The sequence below is a fragment of the Phoenix dactylifera genome, chromosome 12, assembly GCF_009389715.1.
Source record: "Phoenix dactylifera cultivar Barhee BC4 chromosome 12, palm_55x_up_171113_PBpolish2nd_filt_p, whole genome shotgun sequence".
Lineage (NCBI taxonomy): Eukaryota > Viridiplantae > Streptophyta > Magnoliopsida > Arecales > Arecaceae > Phoenix > Phoenix dactylifera.
Window position 1 is genome coordinate 12,659,423 of NC_052403.1, and position 21,729 is coordinate 12,681,151.

The 21,729-nt window shown below is 39.8% G+C and overlaps 2 protein-coding genes across 4 annotated transcripts in view; one reads left to right on the forward strand and one right to left on the reverse strand.

Moving 5' to 3' along the window:
- Nucleotides 1-1,316: 1,316 nt before the first annotated feature.
- Nucleotides 1,317-2,921, forward strand: LOC103720553 (non-specific lipid-transfer protein C, cotyledon-specific isoform-like). The gene is made up of 2 exons (XM_039132611.1): nucleotides 1,317-1,830; nucleotides 2,808-2,921. The coding sequence occupies exons 1-2, from the start codon at nucleotides 1,478-1,480 to the stop codon at nucleotides 2,815-2,817; spliced, it is 363 nt and encodes a 120-aa protein (XP_038988539.1). The 5' UTR covers nucleotides 1,317-1,477; the 3' UTR covers nucleotides 2,818-2,921.
- Nucleotides 2,922-3,499: 578 nt separating this feature from the next.
- LOC120103742 (serine/threonine-protein kinase tricornered-like) overlaps nucleotides 3,500-21,729 on the reverse strand; it is a 34,989-nt gene continuing 16,759 nt past the window's right edge. For all 3 annotated transcript variants that reach the window (XM_039132608.1, XM_039132609.1, XM_039132607.1), the window contains exons 5-14: nucleotides 21,439-21,680; nucleotides 21,092-21,329; nucleotides 20,459-20,538; nucleotides 20,311-20,395; nucleotides 7,436-7,567; nucleotides 7,236-7,349; nucleotides 6,296-6,343; nucleotides 4,761-4,845; nucleotides 4,212-4,265; nucleotides 3,500-4,129 (exon numbers count right to left, since the gene is read on the reverse strand). In XM_039132608.1, the coding sequence (XP_038988536.1) occupies nucleotides 4,017-4,129; nucleotides 4,212-4,265; nucleotides 4,761-4,845; nucleotides 6,296-6,343; nucleotides 7,236-7,349; nucleotides 7,436-7,567; nucleotides 20,311-20,395; nucleotides 20,459-20,538; nucleotides 21,092-21,329; nucleotides 21,439-21,680 (1,191 nt within the window). In that variant the 3' untranslated portion in view covers nucleotides 3,500-4,016. The remainder of the gene's footprint in view (nucleotides 4,130-4,211; nucleotides 4,266-4,760; nucleotides 4,846-6,295; nucleotides 6,344-7,235; nucleotides 7,350-7,435; nucleotides 7,568-20,310; nucleotides 20,396-20,458; nucleotides 20,539-21,091; nucleotides 21,330-21,438; nucleotides 21,681-21,729) is intronic.

A 21,729-nucleotide genomic window follows, 5' to 3' on the forward strand; every position in this document is an offset into this window, starting at 1 on the left:
TCTAAAGAGAATGGGAGGCAAGTTATAAGCTGTGGCATCGAGCATGTGGGAAAATATGCTACATTCTCTTTGGACAAGCAATACAGTCATTAGGGAAGGTTCTAAACGTTAGGGTCAGGTGTTGGACCAGCTACAAGCATCTCTAAGATCAATGGAGGCGAGATAATGGGAGATTCAATGCATAAATGTAAGCTAGCATTGATTTAGTTCAAAATAAATCTTGGTTGGCATTATTAAGTTTGTTGTAGTTATGGAATGGATAGAGGCATCATCGAATTGTGCTCAATAGAATGAATTATCTCTCATCTAGTAATAAAATATCTGATGGTGCAAATGCAACTTTTCTTTTCTTTTTTTCTTTTATTTTTTGAGAATTGCAAAGTTAAGAAAATATATAATGCAGTTTTGCTATATATGGTCTTAATATTCTTTCTAGATTTTTTTCTTTCAAACAATTTCAACTTAATTTGGTAATGCATTATGTAAATTTCTTCCGACTCATGCCTTACCTGGCCGTACCTGTCTGATGCTTTTGGTTGGATCCTTTTGTAGAATGTGTATAAATTTTCTTCCCCTTCATGAATCAATATTTAGCTAATCTACATATATCTAGCGGTAAGTAAATTGTTCCAACTTAAAATTTTCTTTACTAGTCATCGTAATTGATCTATAATTTTTAAGCTTCTCTCTTGTATTATTTATCGATGCAGGTGTAATATACCTAGTTCCTACAGTTTATGATTGCTTCCACAATGTATAGATTTTTCACTGCTTGAGCACACTATATAGATTTAAAAGGAGCAGCACAAAGGATATCACCGAACCTGCACTCAGGAAGAGTAATGCTATATTTAGCATGATTCCTAAGTTATCCAATCATTTTTAGTTATATTATTTTTTTAAAAAAATATTATTTTGAAACTAAAGGATACCCACCATATCTCATATAGGCTGGAATCGAGGCTCTCGTTAGACCAAAAACTAGAGCTTAGTACAATCGAGAGACAACGTAAGGGCCAATGCCCTGTATAACCGAACTCTAGTCCCTTGCCTAAAATGGCAGTATTTTACCATTCAATCAGAATTGGTACTTCAAATGTATCAAACATTTTGGGACTTCGAATGGGTACATGATAGCATTATCAAGCACAAATTTGCTATATTGCGCCCGGTGTTGGCATTAACTATTCACCTTTCCCAATGCCCAGGCTTGGCTTCCCTGAATTGAGTGAATTCCCTCCTAACGTCTCTCAGCATATCCATTCGCCTTTCCCAATGCCATCTGAACGGACGAGGTTTGATCTCCCACCCCGGCTAAGATTTATTGGAAAGCTCAATCTTCCCAGTAGCTGAAAATGCCCAAAGGCCATAACTCACCTCTATATAAAGCCCACTCCATCGCACCACTTGACCCAAGCCATCACAACAGCGTTGTCTTGTCTTATAACCAAGTCCGGTTACACTGACAGCATTCGTGATGAAGACCACCACCCTCTCCTCCCTCCTCCTCCTCTCCTCCCTCCTCCTCCTCCTCCTCCTCCCGAGGGAGGCTGCCGCCGCCGTGAACTGTGCTGTTGTTGCTGCCAAGGCAGCACCATGCCTGAGCTTTGCGACAGGCAAGGTCCCGAGGCCTCCCGCGGCGTGCTGCGCCGGGCTGCAGCAGCTCGCACATCAGGCCGTCACGGTCGCCGACCGGAGGACCACTTGCCATTGCTTGGAGAACGGAGTGAAGAGATTCCCCGGGGTGCAAGACAGGTTCCTCAGCAAGATCCCCGCAGCTTGTAACATCAGAGTTGGCTTTCCAGTTTCCCGCAACACCAACTGTGACAGGTGAGTGCAAGAGCCAGGAGCTAGAGTTTGATGATTACTTTTAGCACAAAGTGCAACTTTCATATATATTCTAGTTCTTAGTAGAAAGTCCTTGGCAAGTGAAGACAACCATCCTTGATGGCTTATTTCATTTTTCTTCCAACCTGTGCCAATAAACTTTATCATATGTGGCGAAGTTTATGATGCAAGAAAGAACCGCTAAGTTAACCCTCCGTTTGGGAGTTTTTCAGGAGAAAAGAAGAGAAAGAAAAACTTTAATGAGAAGGAAAAAAAAAAAGAAATAGAATACACTTCCCTCTCTTCTTGTTTGGGAGTTTTAGGAGGAAGAAAAAAAAAAAAAAGTACTTTCCTTCCTCTTATTTGAGAGTTTGGAGATAAAAGCAAAAAAAGCATACATTTTTAACACTTTTACTAAAATACCCTATAATATATTTATCCTTTTAATTTGGTACTTTTTTAATTTAAGAGCAAAATAGGTATTATAAAAAATTTATTAAGTTCCAAATCCTCTCTCCAAATGAGAGAATTGGAACCTAAAATTTTTCCTTCTATTCCCTCCTATTCCCTCATTTTCTTTTCTTTTTCCTCTACTAAAAAACTCCCAAACATCGAACTTTGTAACTTTTTCTTCCATTCCATTTCTTTTTTTCAAATTCCAAGTTTTCAAATGGAGCCTAAGTGACAAAAAATATGCAGCACAATCCACGAAGTGAGGTAGAGAAAAGTTTGGCAGGTCTTGAATCACTTGATGTTTTTGACGCTTTATACATATAGTAATTGTTATCAATTTGCATAAAAAAAAAGTGCCTCCTAAAGGGTAGCAGAGTAGTTTTGGACAGATTAGGGACTTAAAAATTTAAGGTGTCCCCCTTAGTTATTTGTTTCATCATTTAATTGTCTTCAAAAGTTTTTGTGGTAACTATTTAGTTTTTTTTTTTAGTTAGGATAATTTGTATGTGTTTCTTTCCGTCTTGCAGGATTAAGTGAACTGGGGAGTTGGCGAGAAGCCAGCAAGTTATCGTATGTCTCATATAAATAAAGGGATCATTGGCTCTTGCTTGAAGAAGGTTTAGCCATACATGCACATGTAATCCCGCATCGATGGATCAATAAAATTATCTTGATATAAATAAGGTGGTTCCTGATCACTTATCGACGCAATGTAGATCTTGCAGAGATGATATGGTCATGCGCAACCAAATGAGATGAAGTAGGAAAATGAATAAGATGAACTTACGGCCGCACAAAAGAAGGGGTGAATCTAGGTAACATGACATGAAGATGAACAGATTGATAAAAAGAATTGCATTAACATGAGAATGAGTGGCATGGAGATAATTGGCAACATGTCATGCTGTGTAGATTATAGCAGCATCCACATCTATAATTTTTAAATTTTGAAGCCCAAGCTCTCCACATAAAGAATCGTAATTGCTTATTTAAAAGCATCCAATATAAAAAATTCAAAACATGTGACAGAAGTTCTTCACTCTAGAAATTAACTAAATCAAAATCTTTGATTTCTTTTCTATTTTCTTCATGGTATGGATCATGAACAATGGTTTGCATAATGATAGACCATAACATCCTCTCCCAGGCCCCACCTCCCCAAAACAAAGAAAAGGCCAAAAATTCCACTTCAGCACACTTGGTCAGGGAAATCAATCCATTGTCTGAATATGCAATGCTTTTAAGAGAGCATGAAATCAAATTAACAAACCACTTTCTAAAAATGAAAGAGATGACCGAACAAAAAGCTACACATTCTGTATGTGAAAAGTTCACAGCGTTATGACCTACTACTGGGATTTACAAGCATGAATGCCGCAATATATACACAACTTTGTTTCATTTGTAATGCTTTAGAATAAAGGAACTGACATTGCTTCATGTCTGTATGAGGATTAGAAAATCAGAATCCAAAATCTTGGAAGTAGCAAGCAGAGCTTTACAGCAGAGGACCAAAAGCCCATACCTGACCAAAAGCCCATACCTCTTCACCCAGCTTTTGTGTGGGGTGGTGGGAGAGGGGTGGATGGTCTGATATTTGAGATAAACTCAGTGAAGAAAATAACAGAATGTAACAGTTTGTAAGGAAACCTTTTCGATTTTTAGTTTGCTTCATCTATGAACGGTTACTTGTGAAGCTCCATTTGTTATCTAGGTTGAGATCGAGGTTAATATGATCAGGATCTATTGGAGTTAGGCGGGGGTTCAGGGCTTTCAGAGACCTCCAATTGTGGAGGCAGAAGGTTGAGAAAGCTTCCCAGAACGGGCTGGCCTGTTGTAGATGTTGTGTCTGCAAGATGCAACAAAATAGGTCTCATAATGCAAATTAATGGATATGAACTGCACCAATTTGAATGGTCGTAGATCACTACCAAACAAGGTCTTGATTGATGGCCTCTTTGGCTTGTTCTTTTTCTTCAGCTCCACTGCACACATACAATGTTGTGTGTGAAAATGCCAAGGCAAGTAGATTTTGCAATAAAAATCTATTTAATTATCAATTTTGCAAGAGAAGGTTGGATTTTTTCTGCAAAATGATACACATTTAGGTGTCCGTGGACAATTTTTTCCCTAGGTCTAGGAAATAGTCCAAATAAACGTGTGTCAGATATCCAAAATGTGGATGAAATATTCAATAAATGTGTATCAGACATTCGATAAATGTGTGTACTGCCTACTCATACTTAGGACTAAGGGCAAAATTGTCCAGGAACACCTAACTGTATATCATCATTCCACAAAAAAAAAAAAATCTGACTTTTTCTGCAAAATCAATAATTGAGTAGGTCTTTTATGCAAGGTTCACCCACTGCAGTGATAAGATTGAGAAGTAATTGTTGAAAGCTTGGAACTAGCGTACATGTGTGTGTGTTTGTGCGTGGGCATACAAATGACAATAGGAGAAGACGATGAGGGACTACCAATGCCTGGTGCATCGTGGTCATTAACAATTTCAAAGTTCTTGTAAGTATAACCCACAAAGTTCACATCTTTGGATGAAAGCTTCTGCAAATTATACAAAGTAATTATTTATTGCAGTTGGATAACTAAATAACAAATTTGGATTACTATGAAGTATCATTGAATTGAATTAAGAGCTCAGAACTATCCATACTAGCAGCCTGAGCCAATATATGTCGATTTGATGAAACAAATATACAGTCATATATGAGCAGAAAAATTTTGTTAAAGAAATTATTTCTGTACAAGGGACTTCTTTATCAGTTCATAGAGCATGGTGAATAGATAATACATAATGTCTTTCCACAAATAGTACAAGCAGATTCAGTTGTTAAGGAAGGCCATAACAGCTTCCTCAACAAATATTGCAACAAAGCTTGTTTGTCTTAAAATTGAAAAAAAAAGGAAAAGAACAATATACACATACATATATACGTACATGCGCTCATGCATTTTGTGACTCTTCTTGAGATAAGCTCATCTCTGACCTGACCTTAACTTTTCATAACAAAAAGTTTATTGATAGTAGTTCTTGTTATTATTGAATGGTATATGCTAATTTCACATTTTTTGTTTGATAATGGCAAACCTGAAATGACTCAGAGTCAAGATCAGCATATTCATATTTAAAATCCTTCAAAAAAACAAGTTTTTATTCTTAAGCAGAAGTTGTTTAAAAAGTAGATGATTTACAGATACCCAAACTTCTCTGCATTTTCTGTAAAAGTTATTTGAATCGTATGATTTAAAATTGAATCTTATGACAAATAAATATTTCATGATTATACTAATTTGAACCGAAAACTTAAAGAATACAATTCACTCTAAGATGCATAGCAATACACAGCCAAATGATTCTTTATATCAAGAGAAGAAAAGGTAAAGGCAAAATGAGGCTACAACTTACCTTGATTGTCATAAACATCTCACTATGTTGTTTGCATACTTAAGAACTTAAGGAACGTCCCATAGCAACTTTTGAAACATAACATATTAAATTGCACTCTTGATGCAATTATGATCATTACTAAATGACAACCTTGTACATGTTAAAGAGAGAATTCAATGAGCTCAGACATCTAAGATCATTCAATTTTCTCAAAGAAATGGGATAAAAGAGCATTGAATTTTCTTAATAGTATCAAAAGGCAGAATATGCCATACTGCTGACTCTCAAATGGATCATCTAAGGAATTGGTGATACTAAAGATAAACGACTTTAAAAATGCAAAGATAGTGTCACTGCCTGCAGCAATAAGCTGCCTAACATAGTAAGAATTATCAATTAAACCAAGTGACAATCATGCTAAGCATATTCTGGTCAATTAAAGATGACCAGGCCTGCTAGAAGAAAATCTACAAACAATCAGTTTTCATGAATATAATCTCATGATGTTGCCCACAAATAATTGCCGAACCAGTGTTTAAATAGAAAACTGGTATCAGATTAATCAGAAAAATAGACTGACGGTAAGGATGAAGAATCCAACTATACCTTTCTCCAAGGACCAGATTTCGATGAAGTTTGAATCGGAGTTGCAGACTGCATCAGTATAATTTTTAATTAATACTGTTCAAGTGCAAAACTCACATATACTGTCCTTGAAGGTACGCAGTTAAATTCTTAAATGCTTAAGAAACAAAAAATGGATGGAAGGAATAAATATGAGCAATATGCTCCATCATAAATCTTCTTAATTGCATCCACAATATATGAAATGGTTTGAAGCCATATGCATTAGAACAATTAGAAAGCAGGCAACCATTGAGAATCTAGATAGTGAGATGACTGCTAAAGAACTGAAGCAGCCCAACATATGTTGCTCATATTTAAATGCAAAGAATGGCAAATGAAACTCCTAATTCTGAAGTTTTTCTTTCTTTTTTGTTCTAGAGGACAATATGTGGTGAAATTGGTAAACCATATGAATATTACAAGCTACTATTGTTTCATCATTCAAAGGTCCTTCAGACAAATGTTATCACTTATGCATAACTTAAACATGAATCAATATCAGTCTGTGATAGTATGCTGCATAACTGATAAGGTTTAAAAATTATATGTGTATCTTTAGAATCCAAAGACAAATGAGGTTGAAAGAGATCAAACATCTCTCCCTTTTAGTTATAGAAAAGAAGAAGAAACTCTACCATGGCAGCAGTGGTCAAACATCAAACTAAAAGCAAGAGTTACTACAAAAAGGAAACAAATCAAAATAATATAACATAGGAAAAGAATATCATCCTAGTCAAAATTTGAGGCAAAGTATAAACATATTGAATATAAGATTCCCAAGGTATAGTACAGAGAGCATTCCCAACTCAAATGATATGTTAGGAGGCACTTCAATTTTCTCGTGTAGATTTGTTCTTGCATGGTTGGTGATACATGGCATAACAAAAAAGTTGACTCAGCCAGAATCAGAATGTCTTACCTCCTCAAACTTCTCAAAGTTATGAGTATCCAACTCATCAATAACCTCAGGTACAAAAGCAGCCTCCATCTGATATAATCTGTCCCACTGAATGCCTTTAAACCATGGATGCGCCTAAAGTTGCCAGGGTATCAATATCAATATTCCACCTGACAGATTACAGGAAAACAAAATAGATAACATCTCAACTAGAACAAGACCTTTATTTCATGGGCTCCTCTTGTTCCAAGTCTCTGCTCTACATTGCACAGCAGTTTGCAGATGAGATCTTTAGCTTCTGGTGAAAGCTTTGCCTCTTCAGGAAATTTTAAGTGAGTTTTCCAGTTCACAATCTGCAAAACATAAGCTGTGTAAGCATCCACACAAAAACATGCAACCTCATCTCTATATACTGATAGTAAATCATTTGATTGCAGATTAATATTCTTCAAACATGCAGGTCAGTCAAATTTACGTTAAAAGTTGTTCCATTAAATTTAAAATAATTGATCCCTCATTCAGACCCCTCCCTCTAAAAAAAAAAGGAAAAATGCAAAAGGCACTGGTGTTGCCCAAGGAGACAACCCAAGAGGAGGGAGGGGGTGAATTGGGTTTTAATTAATTATTGACAAATTAAAACTTAATGAGTAATTAATTAAATCTATTGCAAGCAGGTTAAATAGATTACTAGATGTAGTGAATGGAGAGAGTGGAAGAGACAATTAATCAATACAAACACAAGAGACTTTATAGTGGTTCGGAGCCAACTCTTGCTCCTACGTCCACTCCCCAAGTCGCACTTGGGAGTTCACTATAATCCCTAGGATTACAGCCGGTTGTTTTACAAGTTCACAACCCAACTTGTTGTTTTCGCGAGATCACAACGAACTCGGTCGGTTTTCACAGGCTCACCGACTAGAACCACCCGATTGTTTTTCCGGGATCACAATCAAACCCTTACACCGTTGGTTTTAACTTTGACTCACCAACAAACCTTACCACCCTTGATTCAATCTCCTGATTGAATCAAGTAAGAAAAACAGTTTGGGAAAATCACAAGGAAAGCTTCTATAAAGTAAATGTGAACAATATTAATAGAGAAAGGTTAGAAGCCCTCAAACAGATTTCGGAAGGGAAAGTAGGGGCTTCTTGATTTCTAAGTCTCCTCTTGAATGCACAGAAGATTGAATGACAGTAGTAGAGCCTTAATTGCGAAGGAAGTACTTGTTGGGTTGAGTTGAATGTACTTCTTCCTTCTTTTGCTTGTATTTTCTCTCTAGAGAATCTTGGTGGTTGAAAAGCTTTAATACCCACAATGGAATAGCTCAATCCCTATCTACTACTGTTTACTCTGGCTATTTAAACTGTTTCCTACGGAAAATAGCCGTTAGACACTGATTTGTAGCCGTTCTGTACAGTCTGCACATCCTGACAATGTATCCGTTGGGGTCGGAGTCGACTCGCTCGATCTGGAGTCGACTCGCTCGATCTGGAGTCGACTCATGCTTCACTGGAGACGACTCGCCCACTGTTCAGGATTTGAATTAAAGTGTTGTCTCGTCCTGGAGTCGACTCGGACCAAACCTGGAGTCGACTCGCCAATATTTGGAGATGACTCGGCACTTTTGGAGACGGCTCGTTCTCAGGGTTCCAGAAATCCATTTTTTTGCTTTTCTCTCTCGAGTCGACTCGGGTTCTCTTGGAGTCGACTCGGCTCTCAGAGTCCGAAAAGCCGATCCTCTATCTGTTGATCTGAACTGCCTCGGAGTCGACTCACACTCTGTTGGGGTCGACTCGGCTGACTTGGGGGTCAACTCTAGAATTCCTGGAGTCGACTCGTTCACAGGGTTACTGAGGTTGGTTCTCTGCCTTTCAGTCTGCTTTCCTCTGAGAGTCGACTCGGACATAATTAGGAGTCGACTTGTCAAACGTCGGAGTCGACTCGCATCCTTCTAGAGTTGACTCGGTAACAGGGTCTTGTTAGATGTATGCCCTAGAAGCCAAATTGGCTGACACATTGTTGATTCTAGAGACATAATTTTGTACTTGACTATTTATTATTGAATAAATAAAAGGCGTCTTTTCATTCATATTGTTTATGTGTCTATGAATCGTCCAAGAAATTAATAAGATGATGATACATATTCTCAAGAGTTGAGAATTTAAGCCATGTATCATTGGTGATTAATTTCTAAATGCTCCTGATCAATGGATCATCACGAGGACGGTGATTGATCCGATCAGTGCACAGATCACTTTCCTTCTGGATGGACGAGACTTGAGTCCACAGTGTAGGGACACTGAAGTGATAGTGCAGGTGCTTGTTAGAGAACAAGGGTACTGAGCGTGACCAAGACAAGAAGTCACTTGGATGTCTATCCACTCGTCAGTGACTTGCTTGATGTTGCAGTAGTGTGACTGGTCCTTTGACCTGCGGTGCTTCGGCTACTCACAGTGAGGTTATTGTAGTTTGACTGCACACATACATGGTCTCTAGCCATATGGGTCCATGCAGTGTAGATTGGCTGCAGTAGGTTCACTGTAGGAGTAGGGTATGCACCTATAAGGAATCTATCGACCTTGATAGAAAAGGAGTGATCCTATGTGATTTGTTAGACTGAGTTCTAAGACCTTGGCCAGGGCAGTAAAGTGGAGAAAGAGTTTTCCACTATCGAACTCAAGTCGAATAAATCTTGACATATGACAGACGATGGGGTTTGACGAGTTGTCCATGACCTCCGTCCTGTAGGGATCCACGATAGTAGGACTGTATCACATGTTAACTGCACCTAGAGGTTCATCATTCCATTCTGCTGGGTAGCCACTACATGCTGCTAGGTGTCACTGGTGGATGGTGGGACTCATAGGGATTATCTTGATGATCGATAAACCCTAATGAGTTGAGTTGGAATCGTTCCAACCCATTGAAAGGAGTTTTCAATGATATAGTGATAGAGATCACAATATATCTCACTACCAGTCAGAATAGAACCTATGGGGTCACACACACTAGAAGTATTGACCGATCCGATGGTTGAAATCGTGATTAGGAATCACAAGAAATCAATTTGATTGATAAAAGTTGAAGAAGGAACAAAGGGAATTAATTAATTAGACTTAAACACAAATCCTACTTCGGGTAGGATTCCTAGAGTCCTAATTGGATTAGGGCTGGGAATCCTAGTTGGAGTAGGATTGGAATTCCTACTTGGAATAGGATTCCTACAATCCTAATGAGATTAGGAATTTTGAATTAAAATAGGATTCCTACTTGGAGTAGGATTCCTAGAAATCCTAACTAGATTAGGACTTCGGATTCAAATAGAGTCCTAATTGGATTAGGACTAAAATTAAATACATCCTAATTAGATTAGGATTCCTTAAGTCTAAATTAATTATTAATCTAATGAATCAACATAACTCCTAATTGGATTAGGATTGAAGAGTTCAATTGAGTCATGGTTCATTCAAGTCCTAATTGGATTAGGACTAGCATAGATTAAACCCAATTTGGCCAATCCTAATTAGATTAGGATTAAACCATGAAAGAGGGACCTAATCCTCTTTGGAAGAGGATTAGGCTAACCAAGTAAGAGGGGCATCAGCCCCTCTCCACTTGATTAGGTGCGACATGAAGAGAGAGGGGGCCGGCGCCCCCTCTTGGAAAGTTGTCAAGGCTCCTAACTTGTAGGAGCCCTTCATCCTTATTAAAGGAGGACTAGGGCCGGCGCCCTAGATGACCCTTTCTCCTCTTCATCACGTGGCCACCCCCTCTCCATCTCTCCTTGGTTCAGCCGCCATCAGCAAGGGGAAAAGAAGAGGAGGCGTCTCCCTCCTCTTGGTCTTCTTCCTTGGCTTCAGCGCGTGTGAAGAGAAGAAAGCTGCGAAGGGATTTGATCTTCTTCCTCTTCTTCATCCTTCTTCTTCCTCCTCTCAAGTGCAATCAAGAGTTGATTGAAAGAGAGGACATCAGCCATCAAAGCTATCTCTGCAAGGGAGCTAGCACCCCGGTGAGATAGAGAGCTTGGATCGGATCCTGCTTCGTGTGGATACCCGTAGAGGCCGGACGTTTGAACGGCTTCAAGCGAACCCTCTTCCAAAACCACGAATTCAGATTTGCGGTGATCATCTACCCGCGCAAGGTGAAGATTTGATCTTCCTAATAATTTTAAAAGTTTTAATTCCTACCTAATTACGAAAGGTCTCGAAACAACGTTCATGCGATGAACGTCGAACCCGTGCATGCCGATTCCGCTGCCATCTGAAAAATTTTTGAAATATCAGCGGCATGGGCGGGTTCCCAACAGTGGTATCAGAGCCTAGGCTTCGTAGATTAAGGTAAGAATTAAATATCTAAAGGCATATTAGATCTGAAAATTAAATGATCATGCATGCTGAAAAATTCTGCATGCAGATTTTTCAGGGGTGCTGATTTTTTACATGCTGATTTTTATGTGATAAAAAGATGATTCTAATTGCATTGTTAATGGGATTACAAAGTTTAGAATCATGATTAGCATGATCAGCGACCTATGTCATGATATAATCAGTTAGTTTTCAGATCTGAAATTATAATTGTTGCATACGGTGATGATCATAGGATTCAAACCCTTTTGGTATCAAATGTAATGACCTGCGATGTGATCTGCGATGTCATGTAATTTTTCAGATGCTTGCATGCATCTTATTTGATATTTTGAGAGGCCTGCGTGCCTCCTAAAAGGAGATGTAATTTATTTTTATTTTTATTTTACATCTGGTTGTATTTCTGTGATGTGATGTACATCAACGATCAAGTTGAAGCAAAGGCATGAGATGAAAGGTGATCTAAGCAGTTGATGGCGATGGGATCAAGAGTTGATCAAGGATCGAATCAAGGAAGCTTGGAACCAATTCAAGAGTTGAAGACCACTTGATCGATTGATGTGCATGTGCTTGTAATACGACCTAATTAGAATCCATGATCATCACCTAGTTAAAGTTTAGCTTTAATTATTGCCGCGATTATAACTGCATGCAATGCGCCGTTTGCATGTGATGTGAATGAGAGTCGGGTAGATAGGTTTACATGTGATGTAGCAAACCCAAATTGAGACCTAAATCAAAACCTCCTCAATCAAGTCGAGAGTGAACCGACATGAGCAAGTCATATTAGATTAATTGATCTAATTGGTGTCTAGGAAAGCATGAAAGGTGGTTACTTAATTAGGACCTTACTCTCTGAGTAAGGGGAGCCTCCCACCTGCTTACCTGGCCAATTGTTCGATTACCTCTTATGAAGGGCTCAAGTTGCAAACACTAAGACCTGATTAACCAATATTAAGTCAATAGGTCTTCCACTGTAGTAGAGCTGCTAAGGCCTTTCTGATGTTGATTTGTCTCGGCTGGACACAGTGGTCAAGTTGCATCGGGGGGCTGGACCTCTCTATAGACATGAGATGTTGTAGGGTAAAGGTGGGGTTGGGCACCAATAACTGTTAGGTGAGGACCCAATGACGACTTTATTCCTACGGTTATACGGTGGGTCTGACTTAACTAAGAAATGGGACCAATAACTGTTAGGTGAGGTCTTCATGGCTTAGAGACCAAGTTGCACTGCAACATGCTTGAGAAGCATTGTACAAGAGTTGTACACTCATCCATCTATGTGTCACCAATAACTGTTAGGTGAGGTGGCATGTAAATCGGTGGGACCGCAGTACCCATTAGAAACCCTAGTCGTGTGGGATTTCCGTTTTCCTACCAGGGGAGTGTGAGGAATTCGAGAAAATAGTGGGAGTTACATTTGTTCTAAAAGACCTTAGAACAGATTAGGATCAAGTACAAAAGTCTAACTAGAATCTTTACTCTCTGCAGATACAATGTCAGCTTCAAACCCTTTGACCCGTATTCTTGAGACCAACCGACTGACCGGAACCAATTACAAGGACTGGCTTAGAAATCTCAAAATTGTTTTGGACTGTGAGAAAATAGGCTATATACTCGATTCAGATATCTCCACACTACCAGCACGTCGATGTTCAGCGTGAGATGCATAAAAAGTGGTTGGATGATGACATTAGAGTAAAATGCTATATGATGGCATCCATGTCTAATAAACTCCAATGCCAGCATGAAAATATAAAGACTGCTAGGGACATACTGGCACACCTGCAAGAGTTGTATGGTGAGCAGAGTCGCACAGCTCGCTTTGAAGTGTCCAAGAGGCTTTTCAAAGCGAAGATGCGCGAAGGGCAGTCTGTCCATGATCACGGTCTGACCATGATCAAGGACCTAGAGGAGCTTGAGAAGCTCGGTATGGACATGCACAAGGAATTGCAAGTGGATTTGATCCTACAGTCACTTCCTGATTCATTTGGTCAGTTTATAGTAAACTACCACATGAATAAGATTGAATGCACTAAGACTGAACTAATCAACATGTTGGTAACTGCTGAGGGAGCCTTGAAAGGTTCAAGGGGCAATGTCCTTGCTGCTGAGTTGACTTCTGGTTCCAAGAGAAAGTCTACTTGGAAGAAAAAGAAGCCTGCAAAGAAGCAGAAGAAAGACAAGAAGCCAAAGAAGGAAGTTCAAAAGAAAAAGGCTAACGACAAAGAAAAATGTTTCCACTGCAATGTCGAAGGCCACTGGAAGAGAAACTGTCCTTCATACCTCGAGAGCCTGAAGAACAAGAAAGGTGACACACCTTCGGAAGGTATAGATTTGCTCATAATTGAAACTAATCTAACGGTTTCTTCTACTTCTAGTTGGGTTATAGATTCTGGTTCTAGTGCTCATTTGTGCACTACCATGCAGGGTCTAAAGGAAAGTAGAAGGCTGGCGGAAGGTGCGGTAACCCTTCGGGTTGGCAACGGGGCAAAAGTTGCTGCTGTGGCTGTAGGCACCTACCATCTGCGACTACCGTCTGGATTTAGTTTAATACTTAGAGACTGTTATTATGTACCTGTTGCTAGCAGAAATTTGATTTCTGTTTCATGTCTAGCACAGGAAGGTCATGTTTTTTTTACATTTGACAAAGACTGCTGTTCTATTTATTTAAGAAATAAAATAGTAGCACGTGATTTTATGATTGACAGTCTCTATCATTTACATATGGATGTATCTGTGAATGTTACTGAGCAAGATGTGAGTGCCAAAGGATCCAAAAGATCCAGAGATGAGATAAACCAAAGATATTTGTGGCACCTCAGGCTTGGCCATATTGGAGAAGACAGAATGAACAAAATGGATAAAGATGGGCTTTTAGGCTCATTGACTTCCGAGTCATATCCAGTTTGCGAGTCCTGTCTTCAAGGAAAAATGGCTAGACTGCCCTTTGTAGGACATGGGGAAAGGACCACTGAAATACTTACCCTAGTACATACAGATGTATGTGGCCCATTCGATGTGCTAGCCAGGGGACGTTATTCTTACTTCATTACCTTTACCGATGATTATTCACGGTATGGGTATGTGTATCTTATGAGACACAAGTCTGAGTCTTTTGAAAAGTTCAAAGAGTTCAAGAATGAAGTAGAAAAACAAACTGGAAAACCTCTTAAGGCTCTTCGATCAGATCGAGGAGGAGAATACCTTAGTGGGGAATTCCGGGACTATCTCAAAGAAAACGGCATAGTCTCACAATGGACACCTCCGGGTACACCTCAACTCAACGGGGTGTCAGAGAGGAGGAATCGGACCCTATTGGATATGGTCAGGTCCATGATGAGCTTCACTGATTTACCTATGTTCCTTTGGGGAGATGCCTTACTCACAGCGATTTATTTATTGAATAGAGTTCCCTCTAAATCCGTTCCTACCACACCGTATGAGATATGGCATGGTAAGAAACCAAGTCTGGGTCATCTCAAGATTTGGGGATGTCCGGCCCATGTCAAGCGACTACAGGCGGACAAGTTAGAGGCTAGGACCATAAGTGCTCGTTTTATAGGATATCCTAAAGAGTCATTAGGATACAATTTTTACATCTCAGAGGATCACAATGTGTTTGTGAGCCGTCATGCCATCTTCTTGGAAAATCAGTTTATCCTTGATAGAGGCAGTGGGAGGAAAATTGAGCTTGAAGAGAAAGTCTCTGAAAAGCAACGAGTCATGGATCCTATAGAACCCATTCATAAAGAGCCAGTACACGATGTCCCTCAACCACCTCGTAGATCTAGTAGGGTCTCCCATCCTCCCGATAGATACTTAGGTATACTAGAAGAGGATACCGAGGAAATGTTCCTAGTGGGAGATAGGGATCACATACAGGATCCCAAAACCTACAACGAGGCGATATCTGATATCGATTCCGAGAAATGGCTGGAAGCTATGAAGTCGGAGATAGACTCCATGCATTCCAACCAAGTCTGGACCTTAGTAGATCCACCAGAAGGTATTGTACCTATTGGATGCAAATGGATCTACAAAAGGAAGATAGGTTCGGATGGAGAGGTAGAGACCTATAAGGCAAGGCTTGTAGCGAAAGGGTATAGTCAGCGCGAAGGCATTGACTATCAGGAGACCTTTTCACCTGTAGCCATGCTAAAATCCATCCGAACATTGCTTGCCATTGCAGCATTTCATGATTATGAAATCTGGCAGATGGATGTGAAAACTGCTTTCCTGAATGGATATCTTGATGAAGATATCTATATGGAACAGCCTTTGGGTTTCACTTCCAGTGATGGAGATCACAAGGTCTGCAAGCTGCAAAGGTCCATCTATGGACTAAAGCAAGCCTCTCGGAGTTGGAACACTCGTTTCGATGATGCAATCAAAACGTTTGATTTCATCAAAAACGAAGAGGAACCATGTGTTTACAAAAAGGTTAGTGGGAGTGCTGTCGTTTTTCTCGTACTGTACGTAGATGACATTCTCCTGATTGGGAATGATATTCCCATGCTAACCTCGGTCAAGGTCTGGTTGTCAAAAGAATTCTCCATGAAAGACCTTGGGGAAGCATCCTATATTTTGGGAATAAAGGTCTATAGAGATAGATCTAAAAGGATACTTGGCCTTTCACAGAAGATGTACATAGAGGAGGTGCTGAAGAGGTTCAGCATGGAAAACTCCAAGAGGGGTCTCTTACCCCTAAGGCATGGAATTCATCTCTCCAAGAAGATGTGCCCCAACACATCTGAAGAGATTCAACGCATGAGCAAGATTCCTTATGCATCGGCAATAGGGAGCCTCATGTATGCCATGCTATGTACACCACCTGATATAGCCCTTGCTGTGAGTGTCACAAGCAGATATCAGTCGGATCCAGGCAAGAAGCACTGGATAGCTGTGAAGAACAGTCTTAAGTACTTGAGAAGAACTAAGGACATGTTCTTGGTCTTTGGGAGAAGATCAGAGTTGAAGGTAGAAGGATGCACACATATTGATGATAGAGAGTCTACATCAGAATATGTGCAATTGTGGTTCAGTAAATTGGAAGAGTTCCAAACAACTGATCATTATAGATTTTACCTTAGAAGCTGAATGATAAGCCGTATCTAAGGGTGCAGTGGAAACCTTCTGATTAAAAGTTAATTACAGAGTTAGGTGTAATGTCATTAGATGCCATAACACTTTACTGCGATAACATTGGCACCATAGCACTAGCTATGGAGCCATGGTCTCATCAGAAGTCCAAGCACATAGAGCGGCGCTTCCATTTCATACGCGACTATGATGTAGAGGTGCAGAGAGTAGACTCCGCGGATAACGTGGCAGACCCGTTCACTAAGCAGCTGAGTCAGCAAAAGACTGAAGCCCACCTTGAGAAGATGGGCCTAAGATATATGACCAATTGGCTTTAGTGCAAGTGGGAGATTGTTAGATGTATGCCCTAGAAGCCAAATTGGCTGACACATTGTTGATTCTAGAGACATAATTTTGTACTTGACTATTTATTATTGAATAAATAAAAGGCGTCTTTTCATTCATATTGTTTATGTGTCTATGAATCGTCCAAGAAATTAATAAGATGATGATACATATTCTCAAGAGTTGAGAATTTAAGCCATGTATCATTGGTGATTAATTTCTAAATGCTCCTGATCAATGGATCATCACGAGGACGGTGATTGATCCGATCAGTGCACAGATCACTTTCCTTCTGGATGGACGAGACTTGAGTCCACAGTGTAGGGACACTGAAGTGATAGTGCAGGTGCTTGTTAGAGAACAAGGGTACTGAGCGTGACCAAGACAAGAAGTCACTTGGATGTCTATCCACTCGTCAGTGACTTGCTTGATGTTGCAGTAGTATGACTGGTCCTTTGACATGCGGTGCTTCGGCTACTCACAGTGAGGTTATTGTAGTTTGACTGCACACATACATGGTCTCTAGCCATATGGATCCATGCAGTGTAGATTGGCTGCAGTAGGTTCACTGTAGGAGTAGGGTATGCACCTATAAGGAATCTATCGACCTTGATAGAAGAGGAGTGATCCTATGTGATTTGTTAGACTGAGTTCTAAGACCTTGGCCAGGGCAGTAAAGTGGAGAAAGAGTTTTCCACTATCGAACTCAAGTCGAATAAATCTTGACATATGACAGACGATGGGGTTTGACGAGTTGTCCATGACCTCCGTCCTGTAGGGATCCACGATAGTAGGACTGTATCACATGTTAACTGCACCTAGAGGTTCATCATTCCATTCTGCTGGGTAGCCACTACATGCTGCTAGGTGTCACTGGTGGATGGTGGGACTCATAGGGATTATCTTGATGATCGATAAACCCTAATGAGTTGAGTTGGAATCGTTCCAACCCATTGAAAGGAGTTTTCAATGATATAGTGATAGAGATCACAATATATCTCACTACCAGTCAGAATAGAACCTATGGGGTCACACACACTAGAAGTATTGACCGATCCGATGGTTGAAATCGTGATTAGGAATCACAAGAAATCAATTTGATTGATAAAAGTTGAAGAAGGAACAAAGGGAATTAATTAATTAGACTTAAACACAAATCCTACTTCGGGTAGGATTCCTAGAGTCCTAATTGGATTAGGGCTGGGAATCCTAGTTGGAGTAGGATTGGAATTCCTACTTGGAATAGGATTCCTACAATCCTAATGAGATTAGGAATTTTGAATTAAAATAGGATTCCTACTTGGAGTAGGATTCCTAGAAATCCTAATTAGATTAGGTCTTCGGATTCAAATAGAGTCCTAATTGGATTAGGACTAAAATTAAATACATCCTAATTAGATTAGGATTCCTTAAGTCTAAATTAATTATTAATCTAATGAATCAACATGACTCCTAATTGGATTAGGATTGAAGAGTTCAATTGAGTCATGGTTCATTCAAGTCCTAATTGGATTAGGACTAGCATAGATTAAACCCAATTTGGCCAATCCTAATTAGATTAGGATTAAACCATGAAAGAGGGACCTAATCCTCTTTGGAAGAGGATTAGGCTAACCAAGTAAGAGGGGCATCAGCCCCTCTCCACTTGATTAGGTGCGACATGAAGAGAGAGGGGGCCGGCGCCCCCTCTTGGAAAGTTGTCAAGGCTCCTAACTTGTAGGAGCCCTTCATCCTTATTAAAGGAGGACTAGGGCCGGCGCCCTAGATGACCCTTTCTCCTCTTCATCACGTGGCCACCCCCTCTCCATCTCTCCTTGGTTCAGCCGCCATCAGCAAGGGGAAAAGAAGAGGAGGCGTCTCCCTCCTCTTGGTCTTCTTCCTTGGCTTCAGCGCGTGTGAAGAGAAGAAAGCTGCGAAGGGATTTGATCTTCTTCCTCTTCTTCATCCTTCTTCTTCCTCCTCTCAAGTGCAATCAAGAGTTGATTGAAAGAGAGGACATCAGCCATCAAAGCTATCTCTGCAAGGGAGCTAGCACCCCGGTGAGATAGAGAGCTTGGATCGGATCCTGCTTCGTGTGGATACCCGTAGAGGCCGGACGTTTGAACGGCTTCAAGCGAACCCTCTTCCAAAACCACGAATTCAGATTTGCGGTGATCATCTACCCGCGCAAGGTGAAGATTTGATCTTCCTAATAATTTTAAAAGTTTTAATTCCTACCTAATTACGAAAGGTCTCGAAACAACGTTCATGCGATGAACGTCGAACCCGTGCATGCCGATTCCGCTGCCATCTGAAAAATTTTTGAAATATCAGCGGCATGGGCGGGTTCCCAACAGGTCTAAAATCCATCGCTCTGTCTTTCTGTCTGTTACTCCTTGGAGTCGACTTGGAACTGTCGGGAGTCGACTCGGCAAGCATTGGAGTCGATTCGAAATCTTCAGAGTCGACTCGGTGACAGGGTCTGAAATTCATCTTTCTGTCCTTCTATCTGTTCTCAGTCGGAGTCGACTCGTAGTGTACCGGAGTCGACTTGAGCTTGTGCCAGAACCTCTGAAATACTTAGAGTCGACTCGCAATCTTACGGAGTCGACTAGAGCTTCAGACTTTGGTTCAATTGAGTTCAACACTTAGCTAAATTACTTTGAACCAAGGCTCGACGCACTTAAACATAAATTCACATATATTCGCCTGAAACACTAGATTGAATTCATTAGTACAACATGAAATATAGTCAAATGCTTTGAGCTCATCAAAATCAAATAGGGATATAATCAATCACTCCGCAACTGGCATAAGCCAGAAAATTATATTACTGATAATTACTGCTCCATGCCTTACAGCAATACCTTCTCAACATTTTTAAACCTCCCTCAAGTCCTCTTCATCTATTTAGGTCTCCTCACTTCACCTAACACCAGCCCTTGCATCAATTGCTTGCAACGGTCCTCATGTCACTCCCTATTTTAAAATCCATCTCTAATCTCAGCCTCCTTGCAGAGCTGCCATGAAGGACCATGCTTGAGATATCCCAACCCACTAATTTGGGAGAACCGACAATATTTAATTACTGCAGGCTTTATAACATTTCCCACATGCTGAATGGCAGCTTACGTACTATATGCAACTAAATACAACAAGAATCTATGACATTATGTAAAAAAATATTCATAAGTGAGATGAAAATAAAATTAACTTGTAGAATCATCATACATCAATAATCCTAAATATGCTATATTCTTTTACCAGAAAAACTATTCTATATTTTAGAAGAACCCAAAAAAAAAATAATTTGCAAATTATATACCTTCCTACAGGTCAACATTTGCTTTTCAGAATAAAATGGTGGGTAACCAACAAGCATCTCATACATGATTGCTCCAAGTGACCACCTGAAAATTCCAAAAGTCAGGAAATTGAAATGGGCTGAGTGAAAATTAGTCCTTAGACTTTACCAATCACACTCCATGCCATATCCTTTCTTCAGTAAAACTTCTGGAGCAATATAATCAGGGGTACCGACAGTTGAATAAGCCTGAACTTACAAAGCATGTCAGTGAACATTGAAACACAATTAAATTTGTCTTTATATAACAAAACACGAAGCAAGATGTACCCTATAAGTACCACTACAACCTAAGCATAACTAACAACAGAAAAACATGAAAGTGAGGATAATATGCATACCCTTCAAAAGAATAGTATTCTTCAAAAGAATAAAATACAATGAATCGAATATGCAATTTTCTTTCTTTTACTTCTAAAATACAAAGCCATGACTCTCACACTGGAAATTGAGTGCTATATTTCACAAATTGCAGACTAGGTCACTTTTAATAGCAAAGCTAGAAAGTTACATTAAACAAATTATATGTCACATGCAAAAGAGCAGCAGCAAAATTCTGTTAAATCATTTCCCTTGGCATGTACGAGAGGGCATCTTCCAAAAGAAGTAAGGCTCTTTAGTAGTTTTTGCGTAATTGTAAGGCCTACCTGGCATGTATGCTGAAGTTCAACATTTAGAACCAAAAACATGCAGAGTGGCACATAGGATAATCAAGGATACATCAGGAGGACACATGACTTACCAACATTCGCCTATTCTTCTGCCAGTGTAGTAGCTGTTCCTGTTGTGTACGCCTGGGTGCAGGGTAGGAGTTTAACCGCTCCTCACTTTCCAATAAAGGGTTGATATTTTTCCCAATCATATAGTCAGGATCACTAAGATTAGGAAAACTAGTACGGTCTAAAGGTTTACACAACCCAAAATCTGATAGTTTGACATGGCCATTTCGATCTAGCAATAAATTGTCAGGTTTGATGTCCCTATTCAGTAAGAAATATTCAGTTAACACAAATGATGTCATAGAAGCCAATAAAGCCCTGTATGTACCAATCAATGGGAAAATAAATAAATAAAATACAAAACACGTACCTATGAATATAGTTGTGTTTGTGAATAGATTCTATAGCTAACACAGTCTGCCCAACATAAAACCTGGCCTCATCTTCTGTCAATATATCCTTGCGCATAAGTAAAGTCATCATGTCTCCACCAGGAAGGTATTCCATGATAAGATATAAAAATTCTTGATCCTGAAAGGAGCAATAGAGTTTGACAATGCAAGGACTATCAACCTCTGCGAGAAGATTTCTTTCCGCTTTTACATGCTCCACCTAAAAGCAGGAGAGGGAGGGTATCGGGGTGAGGATGCAGGCAGACAGC

Coding starts and splice junctions, on each gene's coding strand:
- LOC103720553 (XM_039132611.1), top strand. CDS start 1,478: ATGAAGACCACCACCCTCTCCTCCCTCCTCCTCCTCTCCTCCCTCCTC.